The sequence below is a fragment of the Semicossyphus pulcher genome, unplaced genomic scaffold, assembly GCF_022749685.1.
Source record: "Semicossyphus pulcher isolate SPU_LCO1_2020_fin unplaced genomic scaffold, fSemPul1.0.p SCAF_4, whole genome shotgun sequence".
Classification (NCBI taxonomy): domain Eukaryota; kingdom Metazoa; phylum Chordata; class Actinopteri; order Labriformes; family Labridae; genus Semicossyphus; species Semicossyphus pulcher.
In genome coordinates, this window is record NW_027211715.1 from 28,411,909 (window position 1) to 28,432,027 (window position 20,119).

Sequence of the window (20,119 nt, forward strand, 5' to 3'; positions counted from 1 at the left end):
CAGCAGAGGTGAAAGCTCTTGACTAGCCAGAGCAAAAACATGCCATAATGCTACCATATCCGTGCGTTGTGTTCATCCCATTCATCATTTGCCTTCTTAGAGCGTTTATGGATTTTACAAACAATTTGTCGAATGTTATCACTGTTTCTATTTTAGTTCCTTTTTATAATTCGGAAATAAAAATAAATGGCCGGATGTACGCAATCCTAGGCCTCGTTGGCGCAGTAGGCAGCGCGTCAGTCTCATAATCTGAAGGTCGTGAGTTCGAGCCTCACACGGGGCATGCGTTTTTCTAACACCCTGACAGTTTAGTGTCGACCCGCTGATTGGCCGAGCACCTTGGCGAAATGTGAATGGCTGTCACTGCATCATTCAGAGGCATAGAGTGGGGATCGACTTGGGAATCTCATAGCCGCGAGTTCGAGCCTCACACTGGGTAAATGTCCTTTCCGTCCCAGAGTATTACTGTTTTAAGAGGAATAACCTTTTTCAAACCTTTTTTTAACCAAATGTTTGAAACGCCTAATTAGTTTAAAGGCTATTATTTAAAGTAACGTTAAAAAAAAGATCTAAAGGATAAATTATTAAAAAACAGAAAAGGGTAAACTACTGACACTTAATGCAAGTTAATGTAGGTTGATTTGCTTACTTTAAACCTTTCATATGTATTTGTATAAAGCTTTGTGCCGTAATTTATAACATATAACATATTTTATGAGATCTTACATCTTCACCGGATACTACAGGTAAGAGTGCTGGATCTTGGGTGAAAAAAAAGTTACTTGACTTGCCTTAACTAAGGACTCGACTCGAATTGACTTGACATAACCTGTGACTTGACTTGACTTGACTCGACTTGGCATGGCATGGCATAACCTGTGACTTGACTTGACTTGACTCGACATAGCCTGTGACTTGACTTGACTCGACATAGCCTGTGACTTGACTTGATTTGACTTGGCATAACCTGTGACTTGACTTGACTTGGCAGAACCTGTGACTTGACTTGACTTGACTCGACATAGCCTGTGACTTGACTTGATTTGACTTGGCATAACCTGTGACTTGACTTGACTTGGCAGAACCTGTGACTTGACTTGACTTGACTCGACATAGCCTGTGACTTGACATAACCTGTGACTTGACTTAACTTGACAAAGCCTGGGACTTGACTTGACTTGACATAACCTTTGACTTAACTTGACTCATGATTGATTCTTACATTTGAGTTTGCACATGTGCAACATGAGTGAGACTAAATGGGAATCAGGGTGTTGCATTTTGAAGGCCAGTGTTCTAGGTGAAGAAAGTGAGCTATGATATTTGAGTGACATTTGATTTAAGCAATCTGGAGTCATGTTGTTGATACATGAAGTTTTCAGAAATGTGTGCATAGTTCCATTTAGTGTGTGTGTGTATAAAATAGGGGAAAACAGTAATTACCTGTGATTAACCCAGTGTTAACAAAATTGCCCTGCTTTGACTCAAAATAACCACAAGGTGGCGCCCGTGTTTCATTTTCAAATCGTCTACTCTTCTCACCACCTTTCTCACATCAACCAGGCAGGTTCATTTGACCTTATCTTAAGAAGCAGCTTATACAAACGTCGAGTTAAACAGATAACTATAACATTAAAAATAAAAACAACAACAAAACAAACATACATAACATAAATTCCGCACAAATTGACATCCTTCGATGAATCCTCTTGTGTTGTCAGTTTCTTAATTGTAATAAGTTATTGTTCACATTACGATAGCTGCTGTGGTAGACCCACGTTCTCAGTGTATCCTGAAAGTATTGTGAGTGCACATGTCAATTAGGATAACTGAGCTGAAGTGAGCGAGAGAGGCAGAGAGAGAGGAGCGCGCGCAGCCTGACAGTGAGCGCCACACACACTTCCTGCAGGCTGCACATGAAGTTTTCAGTCACTCTGCACCGTTTGGATTTGTAGGAATTCACATTAACCACCCAGACTCTCCTTCTCCTGACTGAGATGTTGCGATGTTCCGTGCAGCCTTACAAAACGTGGACTTGTTTTGGCTGATTTTGTTGTACTTTGTTTTGTTGCCGGACTCTGGCTGTAGATCAGCCGATGTGGACAGCTGTCATGAGGTGAAGACAGCCTACATGATGCGCCAAATAGGCCCGGTGGAGCTGGTGCCAGACAGGCCGGGAACAGGTCAGTCAGCCCCTGTGGAAATATCATACAGACTCAGGAGGAGACCGAAAATACACAGAGGTTAAATGTACTGAATTACACTGTACTACAGTTTAATTTGAGGCAGTCAACTTTACTTAGAGTGTGTATTTAATGCTATATTTATACTTCTACTCCACTTCATTTTAAAGGCAAGTTATATACCTTTTACCCTATTCTATGTGACAACTATTAACGTTTTAGGTTACTTTACAGATTAAGATATTAAATACAAAACATATGAGTTTATAAATTACAATGCAGTTTTTAAAAGACTAATTACTAAACAGTAGGCTCTATATAAAGAAGTTAAATTAATTAACTCCAACCAGACCAGCTCCAAATCATGCAAAATGTTTTTTTGTCTATTAATAATCCATATCATTAATAATAATATCTATATATTTTTATATAAATTATATTAAAAGAATATCTATTGCGATAATATATCATAACATAACACGATAGACATTCTGCTTATGGAATACTTGAACTTTTGATACTTTGAGAACTATTTGCCTATATTTATTGAACAACTTAAGAAGTATTATTTATGTACATAAAGGATTTAAACACTTCCATCACCTTTGAAAATATGGAATACCTACCAACCACAGTACAATATAGTATCATATGATTTCTATAGATAAATAATATTAATTAACTTGCTTTTGATCATAGTCGATGAGCTTTGAACCTTCATGTGCTGAAATAAAATGAAATAATCTCTATATTTTCCATATCCTCTCCTCCTAAAAGACAGAAATGAAAGTGAACAAACTCCAACTTCAGCTTAATACCTCTCCTACCATGAGATATTTAATACTTAAAACATTTCTGTGACTTTAGCCCGCACAGTTTAAATCCAGAGCATTAGAAATTCAGGGGCAAACAGGAGGGATTATCTGTGCAGCAGAGAGTGGGAAGCTATTTCTGTAGAAAACGAACCTAAATAGTCCGCGACTCTTCTATAGAGCCCTTGAAAGCATACTTGGCTAAAAGTGGGGGGTGTTAAAGATGTGGTTTTCTGTGTGAGATGTTGCCTGGCTCATGAGAGTCTCTTTGCACAATATAGCATCCTGCAGTGAGTGAGCAAAGACGTCATAATGTTTAATGTTACTGCACCAAAAAAAGGCTTTAATTGGAGTCACTGAGTGTTTCTCCTGACAAGTGGCGGATGATACAGATCTCGAGTTAACAAGCTTTTTCCTACTTGATGCAACATGAAGTGTATCCTCGTTATAATCATACATAAAGATGCATTTGAATCAGATGCTAATCGCGTAGCTATAATGAGCAGACACGTGAATCTGTGTCAGACATCAGGAGATAACGCTCATACAGCTGCAACAGAGTTAAATATCTCTGCTTTATATGCATCACTTGAATCGTTTCCCTGTGGTCGATTAGTTTGCAGTAGCTTATATCAGCAAACGAGACGTGAGGCACAAGTATAAGTACAACATTGCTGTACTGTAGCTTCAGGAACTGATAGTGTGCTATGAGCTTGTGATTTTTAACAGCTAGTTAACAATATACAGTGGTGACCTTTGCATTTTAAAGCTGAGAGGTCTGCTAATTATAGAAGGTAACCACAGCAGAATCTTTGACAACAGAGTCTGTGGATCCGGTGTGGTCATGGTTGGATTAACTTTAGAGATAAGACATTTTGACATTGATCAGAAGGCTTTAACAATATGTTTTTAAGATACATTTCACCATAATACCAGCAGACTCTATGTCAGCATCAGCCTGCAGGGTTCAGAGCTGATTTAAAACAATAGATGGTGTGTTCAATTTTCATTTTAATCATTAATCCTAATGAAATGACATCTTATTGGTTTTACATCCAATATTCAAGCTAAAAAATTCAAAGTGTTTATTTTGAAAAAAGAACTATGGCTGCAGGATATGGAAAAAATAAAATCATATTGCCATAATTTTTGCCAAAAATTTCAGCATCCACATTTGAATATTGCACTTTTACATTTTGATAATATTTCAATTAATTGTGCAGCTCTGTTTACTACCCAGAAACCCACTGCACAATGCACTTTGACATGCACACTTTAATTTTTATTTCTGTTTATATATTCTTACTATAGTTATGTCTTTATATGTTGCTTCTATTTTTATTCTTTTTGCATGGCCGTTACAGTTTTTGCATTTCACTGCCCATCTGTATGAGCATGTGACAAATACAAATCTTGAAAGATTATTTTCTGAATAAAAGTTGATTTTTAGGTTTCATTACCGTCCATTGACAAAAATATAACACAACATGCATTTAGTGTAACAGAGACAAGGACTACAATCTCCCCTAATATAACGTAAGACGACCTATTATAATGTGACAGAACCACATGATGACAGGAACTATCTCTGTGTAAACAGAGAAAACCAAAATTAAAATAAGTACATTTAGTTATATAATTTTGGAAAATTATATTTATTTATATGTACATTTATTCATTTCTTTATCTAAAAGTTTATTTATTATTCTATTTATGTATTCACAATTTTGGCATGTTTCGTCCTCCATACCAGCCTGCAGTTCTTCTTGCGCATGAGGAATGCAGTGCTGCATTACCAATAAATAGAAGCTATCTCAGTCATGTATTGCATGGACAGCCAGCGCTAATATGACTAGCTGAAAGTTTGACACAGGTCAAACAGGTGCTTGTGTGTGTGTGTGTGTGTGTGTGTGTGTGTGTGTGTGAGGTTCAGACATAAATGAACGGTCCATTTCTCTCATCTGTCTCTCTCTCCCTTCATCTCTGTCAGCCGCTTGCCAACTTGGCTTACAGCAGTCTACCAAAGTCAAAGTAGTCACACACACACACACACACACACACTCACACACACAGACACACACAGTTTGATGTGAGTGGTGACGTGTCCCCCACTGTGCATGTCGTCATATCAGGTCCAGACAGGCTCAGTGTAGAATTATTGTTGTGAAGTCTTTAAGTCGTAAATGCTCTTAGATTACTGGTCCCTAAATGGATCAATATCCTCAAAGAGACACTTTGTAGTGTTAGGGAAACGTATTGGTCAGAAAAGAATATAAAATTCACTTTGTTTTTAATGGACACCTGAAAATATGAATGGTTACCTGAGAGTAACTCCTTGAAATTTGCAGGTGGAACAGGTCTCTTCCACAAGCCATGTCGCACCCAAGCTGCAAAAACTGCAGTTCCTTTAGTGGCCACTTGAGGCTGGCTCTAAAAGCGAGTCAATCCCCATTAGGTCCCATATTAAAGTGCCCAACTTTCCAACAGAATGTAACATGTTTACAGCCTGGTATGAGGGTTAGGGTATAACTGTTTTGATCCTGTAGCGTTCGGTGTAGTTTGATATAATTCACATGTTTAAATTATATTAATGCTTATAGTTATATAATTAGGGGCTTGCTCGCTTTGAATGACAGGTGGGTGCCGCTAGCTGTCTAATAGGTGTCATGGTCCTAAGCCACTCAGCTGTGTTTGTGTTGTTTTTGCCTTTTGGGGATTTCTTCAACCAATATCAGACAAATAACGTGTCCTTCTTTATGGGTAATTGTACTAACAGGCAGCCCAGCCCAACCATTCTTTGAATGGTTACTTGTATGTTAGCACCGATAAGCAGGTACTGGTGGCTTGTACCTAGCATGTTAGCTTGTTTGGTGTTGCTCAGTCATTGATTTCTGCGGGGCGGCCAGTGTTTCAGAGTCAGGATTGTTGTTGCCCTATCTTGTGGAGATGACAGTGGGCTGTAGTGATGAGGTTGTTTTAAGGATTAGGGTTACTTAGTGCCCTTTACTTATTACTCATGAGCTACGTTCTACAAGCTCTCTAAGCTTCTTTTGCCTGATTTATAACCAACTCCAGTCAGCTACCTACACACAAATTGACTCTCGTTCTGGGGGAAACACAGTGGTTAACAAGGTCATATACCAGCCAATAAATAAGCCATGGGCAGCGACTCATTAGCTTTGATAGGTTGGCATAATTGCTCATCTCAAGCGCTACCCTCTGGTCTAAATATGGTCACTTCTTGTTCTAGAATACAAACATGGCAAAGTGAAGAACTTCAGGATTCAAAAAGCAGAAGAGAAACTAAAGGGTGACACCACAGTGGCTATTTCCATTATTAATACAGTCTACAGCTTCTACAGAAGCCTTCACAGCAAGGTGCCACTCAATCCTACCCTCTTTGTTCTTTTAACTAATTAAAACAGTGGATTGTTTCTGGTAATTTGATTAGTACAAAAAGATAATTTGTCATAGATCTATAGCTCTGAGTGTCTTTTAAGCAGCCCAAGAGTGTATTGGTTGTATTAATTCTGAGTTTGTTCTAGAAAATATTAAACATTAATCAGATATTGTTTCTATTATTCATGAGAAACTTGGTGTCTACGCCGCAAAAATTCCAACCAGGGTCAGAGTAAAAGGTTAATAGAAACCTATGCTGACTTTATGAAATAATTCCTTGCACCCACATGGGAGATTTAACCTCTCAGTGACTACGACTAAGCCTTTTTCTTCTGCCTCTGTGTTTCAGATGACTCCCTGCGAGTGTGTGTCCACCCTGGGCCCAGCTGCTGCACCAGTAAGATGGAGGACAGCTACATGGCGGCCGTTCGCAGTGAGACGCAGCAGAAGATGCGGTCCTACAGCTTTGAGCTCAAGTACCTGATCGCCGGTCACACCAAGGCCTACCAAGGTGAGAGGGAGAAATGAAGAGAGTTACAGAGGAAGGAAGGGGTGTAGACTGGAGAATACAACATGTGCATTTATTCATGTCATGCATTATTGAAGAGAAAAACACATTGGATAATTGAGGGAATGTTTTGCTCAACAAATCGTCTATAAAGATCGTCTGTTGTGTGATGAGGATGGATGGAGACAGCCTTACAATATGCCACTTTTCCCACTTGTTAAATGTTTTTAATCAAGTGTTTTGGCCTTTTGGGCATTACTTAAACAAAATAGGTGATATTAGGACAAAGTGGGCTCTAGGAAATAACAACGGAACCTTTTCATTATTTTTGTTCCGATAAGCCAACCTCATTTTTTCTTCGCAATATGGATTCCGATACCTTTAGACTTGAATATTGGCCCATACGGAGTACCCCTCAAATACCATTGCTACAAAAGAAATACACATATTATCAGTCTTCTGTATTATTTTGCCTGACTCAGTAAACTGAAGGAATCCTAACCTATAAACAATCTGTGCACCTAAGAACAAGCTAAGCTATCCTTAGCTCGACACATGGTCTCCCCGCCGTCCTGTTTCTGCCGAAGAGTGTCAGATATACCCTGATTTTTAACATGAAAGGCTTTATTTTGTGTATTTTTTCCTGTATTGATTATTTATCTTGAAATTACAGATAATACAGCCTTGAAATTACTGACTGGAAAACACTGAATCCTGACCTATTGCTATCTTTGACTGATATTACACTCTTCGCTAGCACAGCACTGTTGTGGTTTGCTAACTTCATATGATAATTGAAATCAGTTCTTCCTTACCTCTCTTAATTTTTATTTTGCCAGACTCCGTAAACTGAAGGAATACTAACCTACAAACAAGCTAAGCATCAAAGAACAGGCTAAGCTAACATTAGCGACAGTTTGACTCATGGCCTAGACTGCCATCCTGTGTCTGCTGAAGAGTGTCAGAAAAACCCAGATTTACATGAAAGGCTTTAATTTGTATATTTTACCAGTTTGAATGATCTTAATTTTAAATTAAAAAATAATACAGCCTTGAAATGAATGATTGGAAAACATTGATTGCTAACATTTAGCTAGCTTTGCCTGATGTTACATTCTTTGCTAGCACTGTACTATTGTTGCTTGCTAACGTCATATAATACTTAACCTGAAATCAGTTCTCCTTTACAGCTCTAAAACAATAGCTTACTGTGGCAACTATAGCATATTAATGCTGAGTAGGATGCTATTTTGGAGAAGAAAAACATGTTACATTTTTGTTGGTCTGAGAAATATTAGTACAGGATAAGGGTATTAGCATACTGCGCTGATAGTCGCTACTGCATTTTAGGCTGTGTCGGAGGCATTTCCAATACAGCCAACTCAAATATTTAGACATTTTAATGTCTATAGATGACAAGAAAAGTATTTGAAAAACAATCATTAGTTTCCAGATTTAAACAACAAATTCTTGTTTCTGTTTTAGCTAGGCTGCATTAATAATTCGCCATTTGTATTCATGATAGCTAACAGTACCAGTGCGGGTGATTCAAGGACGTAATTCAAAGTGACTTTAATAGCAGTGGTGATTTTGGTGTCTAAACAGTTCTGTCAAGTGCCCGTAGCCCTCCTGTCATCCTCACTTTGTGTGTTCATCATGGAATAGCTAGTTTGTGTCAGGGTGGTGGTGTGAGGCCAGTTTATTTTGTGAGGCGCCGCAGTGGCTAGCCAAACAAACAACTGATGTCCGATTGAGTCTTTGAGCGAGCAAACTCTCAGAGGGAGCAGCGGAAAACTTTGTTACAACTCTCTGCTCTCTTTCTCTGTCCGTCTGTCTCTGTCGCTGCCATAATCAGGTTTTGTTCGTGACCAATGAGAGAGCGAAGGACGGAGAATGTTTACATTCAGTACGTATCCGCAGCAAAGTGTTGTTGCTGTGGGCAACAGCCGGTCTCTAACGGCCTGCTCTGAATAGGAGGAAGAATACTCTGCTTGTCCACTTGTCTCTCAACGCTATTCACCAGTCTGTGCGAGCATGTGTGTGTGTGACAGAAAGAGCTGGTGTGTGTGTCTGTGTGAGTTTGTGTGCATGAATGTGTGCAGAGATTATGAGAGGGGTAGAGCTGATGAAACCCAGCAGACAGACATGGCAAACATGTACCTCTCTCTTTCCTTTCTTCTGTCTCTCTATCTCCCAGTCTCTCCTCCTCCTCGGCTCCATCTGAATGCACTCAGGCTCAGTTTCAGCTGCTATTTATGCCCAGTGGACGGCTGGCTCATCCATGGGTAAAATTAATGCAAAACACCCATAAACAAAGACAGGCAGAGCAAGGCCAAAACTGCTGCAAGGAAGAGGAGACAAGTTTGGAGTTTGCTGCATTCACTTGAAATTTAAAAGGTTTAAAAATATGATTTAAACATTGAAAGAGTTTGTTCACACAAATCACATAAAAGTGTCTTGTTTTCCACAAGAACCCCAAGAGATATCCACCATTCTAGATAGTTTTATAGCCTTAATCTTTGTGATTAATATCTATATCCTTCGTTTGGATATTTCATTATTGTTAAACCTTCATTTATAACAGATGAGTTACACTGGAAATACTAGATCTCTTTCTCAAAGGAACCCTGGCCAAGATAGCAGCAAAAACACTACAACACACCCAGCAACTCTGAGAATAATATGCCTTAAAGACGAAAAATAGGGAAGAGATTAAGATAAGGAAGCACTTAGAAATTCCAATTGAATTAACCTCCAAACCCCTCATTACATTTTATAAATACTCTAATCTGGATAAACTTATCTAGCCGCAAATCTGTCTGCAAGTAGTTTAGTTCCAGGCTGCAGGGAAGGAGAACAGAAAAAGGCCTGTTTCCCAATTTCAGCGCAGACAAAAGTACAGACAGTAATCCCAGGTAGATGGGAATTGCATTGTGCTGCTCGAAGTGTGTCACAGTGAACCAGGGAATAGGACCCAAAATGCAAAACTCCACACAAAAAATGTTCAAAGTCTGTTTAATCAAAAAAAGTTTGGTACACAGGATGTCAAACGAGCAGGCAAAGGTATCCAAAAATGATAGGCAAGAGGCTAGGACTCCTGGGGAGTGCAGACAATGAGACACAGGTGGAGCACATTAGGGTAATCAAGGAGGCGGGAGACAACAGACCTGAAACGACAGGGGTGAGTATCAAAATAAAACAGGAAGTACTGGACAAGAAACATGAGGGAAGAAAATAAAGTGACTTAACAAAATCGGAGACGTAACAAAGTGTTAAATAAAAGGAGAAACCTTGTTTATGCAGAGCAAGGTGAATAGTAATAAAAGTGTTGGGAAATGAAGTTGGGATTATTGTTGGACGTTGTAGGGTGGAAAATAGGCCTGCAAGATAAAAGGCAAACCTGCAGTAAATACATGACGAAGCCTTGTAGATCAAGAAAAGATAGTTATAAAATTAAACAAAAACTTCCTGCACAGAAAAACAATTCTACCAACAAGTGATAGAAGATCCTTTTTTCTGTTTTGGGTGAACCGGCCCTTTAATAAATTACATTCTGCACAACAGAAGTGTTCAACAGCTGAGCTGAATCTCAGAGGATCCGCTCTCCAGAGCACGGTGATTAAAACCCTCTAGAGAAACTGAGACATGCCCAGCGCGGTTGTAGTCAGGCTTTATTTACACCCTGCGGATTACCTCAGTGTGTGTATGTGTGTGCGTGTCAATATGTGTCTGCATGCTTGCGTGTGTTCCTCGCCGGCACTGTAAGACCCCTTGTGCCCTCTCCCGCATGTCGCAGCTGTCATCCAATCACAGAGGGTAAAGAGCTAATCACATGACCCCAGAGTGGTCTTTTCTGTGTCACTCGATGCCGTCTGTATTTGTGTTGCTATTGCCGGGACATGGGTATGCAAACACATAAAAGTGAGTCGTTTTCACTCCGCACTTGAGGCATACACTTCTACCGCTGCTGCTGTGTGGCCTCATCCTCTGACTTCTATCAATGTAGCTTTATTTAATCTATCAACTTGACAATGAGCATGAATGTACTGAACCGAAACACATATTTCTGTTGTGCAAACTCCCAAAAGATGAGAACGATTTCCTTTGAAGCCCATCAAATTCAAATTGGCTATACTCAAATTTTTTTAATGCAGTTCAAGCTGTTGGCACTTTTTCTGACATATGCACTAAAGGTCTAATAACACTACTAAATAAAAATGGAGATCAACATGACCCAAATACTTACCGTGACATCTGTGTAAATATGTACCCTGGAAAACCCTTTTTTCAAATGAATATTTTTGCAAGACAAAACACAACCTGGGGGTGCGCTGGTTTAGCTCAGTGGGCTGAGCAGGCACCCCATATACAGAGGCAACAGTCCTCGACGCAGCAGCCCCAGGCCTGACTCCCGCCCTCGGCCCCCTGCTGCTTGTCATCCGCCACTCTCTTCTCCCATTATATCCGGCCTTTCTTTAGCTGTTCTATAAATAAAAAATGCCCCCAAAAATTGTTTTAAAATAAAAAAAAACTTTGGCAATATTATGAATAAAAGATTTTTTCAGTTTTACCACACACCCACACATTCAATAAATAGATAAAAAGAATAAAAGCCTCTATAGACAACGTTTATACCTCCCACACCCTCATTAAACAAGAATAAGTCAAAAGGAAAGTAAAGGCCTATGCATGATTTTCATTTGGGAGTTATTTAAAGTTTCCCTAATAAATTGCTGAGAGTCAGGTGGCTGCAACTGTGACAGTGAAATACAAAGCTTTTAGGACACGACCACACACACACACACACACACACACACGTACATGCACACTAACAGACGGAATGAGTTGGTGAAAGTCGCAGATAAAAAGATTACCTCTCTCTCTTACTTTCAGTGTGTGTGTGTCTCAGGATGCCATCGGATTGACATCACCGCTTTTACTTGGCAAGTTTCAAACATAGACACACACACACACTGTCTGTCACACAGCCTCTGTTAATAGAGCCGTCCACTTTATTAGACCGTGCCGCATGTGGGAAACACAGAGGATCCTGAGATCGGGCCTCTCATTATCGCCTGACTGTAGATGACAGGACAGTGAAAACGAGCTCAGGGATGAATTAAGTTGCTGCTATTTTGGCAGCGGGATAAAGTCAGCCCAAGGTGACACAGACACTGTAACAAAGAAAACTCAGATATATGCACACATATGGAAATGCTACATCTTACACCTGGGCATGAGGTAGATGTCTGTTATGCCTCTATTCAAATTTGAAACAACTTGTATAAAGAAGCACTGTATTTAAATTACATTACATGCTGTGCATTTTTATATGTGAGCATATATGTTACATATACTATAATGTACCCTGTCTGGTACAATATAATATTAATATATCTACAATATGTATTTAAAAAAAGTGTTTTTTCAAATAAGCATGATAAATACAACACAGCAGTTGTTAGTTGAATTTATTTTACAGCTTTTTCTGATACACTTAGGGCAATTTTAACATTATTAGGTATATTTATTTGCTACAATATCCAAAGATTTACTGCCCAAAGACCCAAAGACTTGCTGCTGTAATACCATTGCATTTTAGACTTTAATATTTCTCTAACCCAGGGAATTAATGAATGTCTTGAGTTTTTATAATCATGTCTTGCATATACCTATACCCAGCTCCAGCTCACATTGACTTAAAAGACACCATAAATTCAAATACATGAGCACTGGAGTACACTGTACACATTTTGGTAGAACATAATTCATTAACCACTTACAATGATTTTTCAGTGCAGTACTTAAAACTCTAAACAAATACTTATGTAATACCTCCTGCCTTCTTTTCCAGGCTTATGAGTCAATATAAGAATAATATCAAAATGAAGCGTCATCACCATGATATTTACACACAGTACATAAGAAAATTATGATTTGTGTGTGTCTGAGCGTGTTCGATTGATTTTGGTTTAAATGTAAATCAAGGTTTTTAAATGTCATTAAGTTACTGATTAAACAGTCAGTATTTTTTGATGTTGTCAGGAGACGGCTGGCGCTCATGGTTTTATTTTTTAGAAACACAAGCAGCTTGGCTCTGAAGATGGGACTTTGGTCCAGACCAAATTTATGAAAATCCAACTTGTGGATGCCGTGCCATTAAATTTGGTACTGACACTCTCGGATCCTAAAAGATTTTGAATAAATTTCCACTTCTGTCAACTTCAACTTCAGTTGCATGAAGTCTCTGAACACTTAACTGAAATTATCACACGGCTGTGCTAAATACTTGATTTCTGACTGGTTAATTACGGCATTACGAGGTCTGCTATTTCTGGATAACAGACCCGTTGCTATGAAGAACAGAACGTTGCTAGGGATGCGACTCTAATTACACAACTGTAATCATATCAATCTTCTTTATTTTGTGTTTTTACTGGTTGTAATAATGTGACATTTTGCTAGCTTTGACTCTTTGCTACTGGCTAACTGGCTAATGTGCAAAACCCGAAACTGCATTTAAAGCTGTACCGGCATTTCTGATACTGGTATCGGATTTGGAACAACTCTAAACAGAACTTAGGTATCTAGTATTTGAAGTAGAAATTAAATTAGCCAAGAATTTTAGTGTACAGAGATGCTTTGTGCATGAACTGTTCCTATTCCAGCAATAGTAACAGTTTGTGTATGATTGTTTCCTTGTGCACCTGGAACAATAAAATGTCTGTCTTCTCTCTTGTTCCAGAGACCTTCGAGTCGCTCGTGTCCTTTACGTCTAACCTGACCAGCACTCTGTTCGACAGCGCCTACTCTGCTCTGGCGTCCGACTGTCGCCCCCTTGTGCTTCAGCTGTTCAGCGGCATCAAACGGCACCTTTCTGGAGACTCTAATTCCTCATTGGATAGCACTGTGCGTCGGTTCTACAATGACCTTTTCCCGTTGGTCTACCGTCGCCTGCTCAACCCCGGGATCGGCCACATGTCACCCCAGTCCTACTCCTCCCTCTCCACCAATCATGACGACTGCCTGCGACTGACGAGGCAGGATGTGAGCCCGTTCGGACCCCATCCTCGCCTCCTGGTTGGCAGCTTGTCCCGGGCGCTCGGGGCAGGCCGAGCACTGAGCCGACTGCTGAGGCTTGCTGGAGAGGTTGTGAATGCGACGGAGAAGGCGACGTTATCCAGAGAGTGTGGGCGGAGCTTAGTGAGGATGCAGTACTGTTCCCACTGCAGAGGGCTAACACTCATAAGGCCCTGTACTGGACTGTGTGTCAACGTCATGAGAGGATGTCTGGTAAGTGTCTGAACGTTTGTGCATTTACTGTTTGTAGGTGTAGGGATGCACTGCAAGCACAAATATGAATAACCTTCAGTGTAGCTTTTCCTTGTTGGAGTGTCCTCAAAGACGAGGTCATACATCATGACAGTGATGTGTTATTAATCTCACTGCCTTAAGAGGGAATAAAAGTTGTGCACTGCAGGTTTAAAGTGATAATCTCAAAGATTTTCATTTAAATAAATGTTAAGTCTCTATCTATCGCCAAATGAGGTAACACAATGGTGTTTGAGTCTATGGCCCACTGATGAAAGCCTTTGCATTTGCAGAATTGCAGACTGGGTGTCTGTGGTGACATTCGTGGAAAAAATCTCAAGCAGTGCCCAGTTAGTGACGCGTTTTCCATCAGCCAGCAGTGATTGGTCTGCCAGAGAGGGTAGGCGGAGCTAAGCGGCTGCTTTTCCGCTCTCTGCAAGTGTTGCCAGTAAACAGTAATCAACTATGGCTTAACAAACAAAGAAAAGATGGATGACTACAGATACAACTTCAAAAATAAGTGAAAATCCAAAGAAAAAGAAACAAATTGGACGCTCAGATGAAGCAAACAGTCTAAAAAGGAAAGCGACCGTCAGCGAGGAAAATCAAGAGTTACAACCGGAGCCAACCGTGGACGTCATACATGCAACACTGTCTGGGGCGGCTGTGGCTCATTGTTAGAGTCAGTCGTCTTTCAATCAGAAGGTCGGAGGTTCGATCCCCAGCTCCCTCAGGCTACATGTCGAAGTGTCCTTGGGCAAGACACTGAACCCCAAATTGCTCCCGGTGGCATAGCCAACGGGTATGAATGTGATATCTGATTGACAGTTGGGTGCTTTACTCTGCCATCAATGTATTAATGTGTGTGTGAATGGGTGAATGTGATATGTCGTGTAAAAGCAGCTTTGAGTGGTCGAAGTAGAAAGCCTACTAGAAAAGCACTATATAAGTACAGTCCATCCATATCAGGGGAGTGTGCTCCCATAATTATCACCATTTATCGCCATAGGTGCTGCCCAAGAGAACGAAACGGAGATCTTCGAGATACAAGTTACAACTCACAACTTGTTTAACATTAAGACTGGAGGCAGGGGTTCATAAGTCCCAAGTTTGAGAGTAAAAAAGTGCTCAGTGCTGCCGAATCTTAAGAATACATGTAAAAAACAAAAATGTGCAGTTTTAGTGTGAGTGATGAACCAAAAAAAAAGTGATTTCCCAGAACATTGAACTTATCCAGTGAATTAATTTGCCCTTAAACCGCCTGCCATTTACAGAGTGACGTAAATTAGATATATCATATCAGAAATGTTCTGCTTCCATAAATTATCTGTCATCTCTCTCTAGAGTTATGATATAGAAATTAGCAAAAGTGAAATTAGTGTTCTTCTTGTCAGGATGTACTGCAGTGCATTGGAGTGCAATGCTATTTAGATGCTCAGGGAATATTTGTCTCCTTTTGCGTCTGAAGAGGCAAATGATAAAAAAAGTAGTTATCAACCACTCACAGCATTTTATAATCAACAAACCATTCCCGCATTAAGATTTCGACGAACAAAAAACAAGCGCATTGCCAAGAGAATTGGCAGTGTGTTCCCTGCATCTTCCTGGCCTGCTTCATGATTTGCTGGGCGGCTTTAGCAGCGCTCATAATGAAGAGACTTCTTCATGGCACAAAACTGGAAGATGGCACCGTTCAACCCACTTTAGAGTTTCTTGGAAGCAAAGAAAGTGTTGTGGAAAAAACAACTCCCATTATGTTTATCCTCTTTAGTGAAGAAAAAGAAGAAAAACACACATGCAGAGTCAAGTAGAGGCAGACGGACGAGTAGGAAGAGCCTTTCTGTGACAGAAGGAGACTGGTTTATGGAGGATGTGGTCTTGGCTGTTGTTATTGGCTAAATTATCTCCCTTCATCAAATTGTTTTCTAACAATAGCAGGGTTTTAAAGTCAATTTGTGACTGATTGATGATGTATGCGGCACATTAAGCCACTTAACTATCTTTTTTGTGTCCTTATATGTCCTTGTTTTTCTGCTCTCTTTCTTTCCACATTTGCACCACCTTCCTCCTCCTTCTCCCAAACTGAATTTCCATTTCTCCTCTTTTCTTGTCCTTTCTCTCTTCTCCAGGTGGGTGTATCAGAGCTTGGCGCCCCCTGGGGGAGTTTGGTGGTGTTGCTCCAACGGTTAGCTGCTACTTTAGCAACCAGCAGCAACCACAACAGCATGGAGCTAGCACTGCTAGCGGTCAGAAACAGTGTGAACGATGCTATACTGCACGCTCAGCTGCACGGGCCACGCATCACAGCCACGGTAAGCAGAGAGGATGATGGGATTTGGAGGAAGATGTACCCAAGTGTTTCTGCTATAAATACTTAAGGCATAAAACTCATGTTGGATTCAGGGTGTGGAATGATTCAGCAATGATTGTGTGCCTGCAATGAGCCTCTGCAAAATACAACCACTAAAAAGGGAACAGATTGTTTAGCCATCCGTACTCATATGCCCAAATAATAAAGTCATTTGAATTTTGGACACAGAGGGAGGAAGGGCCGTGGGTTTCTTTCAGCCCGGCAGTTGGATCCTCCTCACAAAAAGCCTTGTACCTAGATAGGCTAAAAACAGCCTCATTCTTCAGGGAATCTGGGGTTCCCCTCAGTCTGTGTCTGTGTGTGTTTGTGCGAGTGTGTATGTGAGGGTGAATACAGATCCAGTGCCAGACAAAGACTGTGGTTGGCGGGACAACGGATACCCAGAATGCAGCTTGGTTCTGAGTGATGAGAAAGTTTCTGTGGCTAATCTCTGGACAAACAGACGACACACAAACGCATGCATGCATGCACACACTGTTGGAGGAAGGAATAGAGTAGCCATCCAACTTTGAGGGAACATTGTGGACTTAGTAGAGTAGATTCCTGAGAGGTAAACAAACACACACAAGCATAATTGCACCGCTAATTGTGGCTAATAAGAAAATACCACTTCATGGGATATTTGATCAAGCTTCTTATTCATTAGACACATCATTAAAGGCTAACCCCTAATCCCTCGAGAGTGTTTATGTGCTGCATTTAAAGTTAATAGATGATTGCAACATGAATTTTAAGACAGCAGTATTTTCTGCAAACAAGTTCGACTACTGGGAAAACTCATTTTAACAACCTCTGTGATTCATACTGTGTTATGATCCACAGGGTTGGATTTTGGGGTAAATTTGCTGGGTTTCTTTGCTTTACAAGACAGAACAGAAACAGTTTTGACTTTTGTACACAACACAGAGTCGGTTACTATTCTGACTGCAGAGCTTACATTTCATGGTGGCTAAGCCTGAAAGGCAGTATGCTTTTTTTATGGAACAAACTTTAAATGGAATTAATGGATAATGCAGAGTTCATTTTAAGAATCTAACTGGAAATTATCAGTGACACAGGCAGGTAGAAGGAGAGGCATTAAGTCAAAGAGTTAAGTTGCCTTGACTAAGTACAACTACCGTAAAATCTGGAATATAAGTCGCACCAGAATATAAAACGCAGTCTGTTTTTGGGTGGTATCCCAGAGAGAAAAAAAGGTTTTCTATTCTATATTTATTAATAAAAAAGTCTATACAAGTTATTTCAGCACTATTTCAATTTATTTTCATTTAAAACTCACTAAAAACACACACAAATTACAGCCTACCATCTGTTTTCGCCATGTTGAGTTTGCAATCCTGCTAGCTACCAGTGCTGTAGCTAGCGGTAGCTGGCAGCCTACGGTAACGTTGATTGTTGTGAGGGTGGCGGCTATGATGGTGATCATGACGGTGCATGTCTGTGACGAAGCATTTGCAACAATGAAGTTAGTTTTCCTCGCTTAAAACAGCGAGGAAAACACAAAGCAGCACTGCAGCATATTGTAAATAGGAGATGTTGTAGCGGCTTAGACCTGGAAACAGTTTAATGTGGGGATGTGATGTCCCCACTTAACAACCGGATAGCGCCATCGTCTGGGTAAAATACCGTCACACAATAACATACCTCTCTCTGCATTTCACACTACATATTGGTCGCAGCAGTATATAGGACGCAGCCGACTTTTTCGAAAAAATCAATTAAAAGTGCCTCTTATACACCGAATTTTACGGTTGATAATACTTTTACTGTCTAGTGGGTACTGCTGCAGTTTCCATGCGAAGATCGTGGAGCTAAGCTTGTATAAGAAATAGAATGTATGATGTGGAAATAACCAGAATATTTTCCAAATGTTAGTGTTTTGAAGGAAAATAAACAAGATGAGGGATTTCAAAGGGCTGATTTATTATATTTTGCATATTTTAGTCACAAAAATTAGTAAACTACCACCTTTGTAAAGCAGAATTCCTCTCAGCAACCTGGGTTAGTTGTTAAACTCAAACACAGGCCTTCAAATGGAGCAGAGTTTGCATCCGAGTTTTGTCTCTTTTGCCAATGCAGCAATAAACAAATGGCCTTGCTGAGTTGCAATGTTCCTACTGGGATGTATGAATGTATTAGTGGAGATTCTTTGTTTTGTTGTTATCTGTATGCTGCTGTGTAGAACAGATTGGAAACAAATCTCACTCTGGGACAAAGAAGTCTTAATAAAAATCTATCTTTATGTTCTGCAAGTGAGAGTTTTCGAAAACTGGAAAGAAAGCAGAAAGAGAAGTCGCACTAGCTTAAGGATAGATGGTTGAAACATGCACGTCCTGCCTCTCCAAGTGGTAATGCAAACCAAACTGAACCTACTAAACAAAATAGAGACCAAACCTATCACCAGCCAGGATCACAATGTCTTGCATTAAATAACATCTATAAAATGCTATCAAAAGAAAACATACATGATTGTGTTTAAAATCTGTCTGATGGGCTGTGGGGGGTCAGTAATCATTCATAAAACACCACCCTGCAAACTGTCTCTTCCTCAGGTGGAGAAGGTGTGTGGACCCCAGGCAGCTGCTCCCTTGATGCCCAGTGCAAATCCCACCACCTCGCATGTTACAACCTCTGTGAGCCCTGCTACATCCGTGACCTCAGAGAGGTCGACTGTGACATCGACTCCCTCGGTGGATCCTGCTGCTCAGCGGCGTCTGCAGCTGCAGGCCCGGAGGTGAGTGACTAACATACACCTGATGAAATACGTGAGCTCATATCAGACGTTAGAATTTCTGAGGCGAGTTAGAATTGGCCACAGGGGGTGAACTGAATTTTGGAGGAGACAAAGTAGATGTTGTTTTTACATTTCATCATAGCAGAGGAAAATCAATTCAACATTTTTTTGTTTGTTTGTGTGTTTATGTGTCCCACCAGGTCGTTCCTCCTTAAAGGTTCCAAAGGAGACAAGAGTCGCAGCCTGAAAAAGTTGTCAAGGTAAATCTGTCTCCAGTTGCACTGCTTAAATAAGGCTTTTTGGTCGACTACAAAAACTATCTCCTCAATGAGAAAAAGGTTTCAGTCCCTACAAACCACAACAAAAACACTGAAAATTCTTGCTTGTGGTATCTTCTCTTCAAATGTCACTGTTGTTGCTGATATTGCTTCCTCACTTCTGACATTTTCTTACTATCTATTTAAGAACAAACCACATGTACATGGCTGTTGTTGCCCTATTACATCATGACAGAGCTGTGCAATGCCAGTTGCTCGTTCTCCAAGTTAGCAGCTGAGTTTGCTAGCTATAGTAGCCATGCAATATTTAGCCATTGCAAAAGTGATGTAACACAACAGTTAAACATAATCCACTGCTATCTGTGAATGTCAGCATTTTTGCAGATAGGCAGATTGCAGGCAATGAGGCGAATATTGGCCCATATGTTGGGCTGATTAATCTCTGCATTCCTTATTTAAACAATACAATCTTTTCCTTGTGTTATGTGTCACTACTTTTTAAGGATGAAGCTATTTCCTTAAA

At 40.2% G+C, this 20,119-nt stretch overlaps 1 protein-coding gene and 1 non-coding gene across 2 annotated transcripts in view; both read left to right on the forward strand.

The window, feature by feature from the left end:
• The first annotated feature begins 210 nt into the window (after positions 1 to 210).
• On the forward strand, positions 211 to 283 carry trnam-cau (transfer RNA methionine (anticodon CAU)). The gene has a single exon. It is a non-coding gene; the product is annotated as a tRNA-Met (tRNA).
• A 1,722-nt stretch (positions 284 to 2,005) lies between these two features.
• Positions 2,006 to 20,119, forward strand: part of LOC138607842 (glypican-5-like) — a 67,553-nt gene continuing 49,439 nt past the window's right edge. The window contains exons 1-6 of the mRNA XM_069680499.1: positions 2,006 to 2,183; positions 6,744 to 6,905; positions 13,648 to 14,195; positions 16,343 to 16,525; positions 19,137 to 19,318; positions 19,519 to 19,578. Of these exons, the coding sequence (XP_069536600.1) occupies positions 2,006 to 2,183; positions 6,744 to 6,905; positions 13,648 to 14,195; positions 16,343 to 16,525; positions 19,137 to 19,318; positions 19,519 to 19,578 (1,313 nt within the window). The remainder of the gene's footprint in view (positions 2,184 to 6,743; positions 6,906 to 13,647; positions 14,196 to 16,342; positions 16,526 to 19,136; positions 19,319 to 19,518; positions 19,579 to 20,119) is intronic.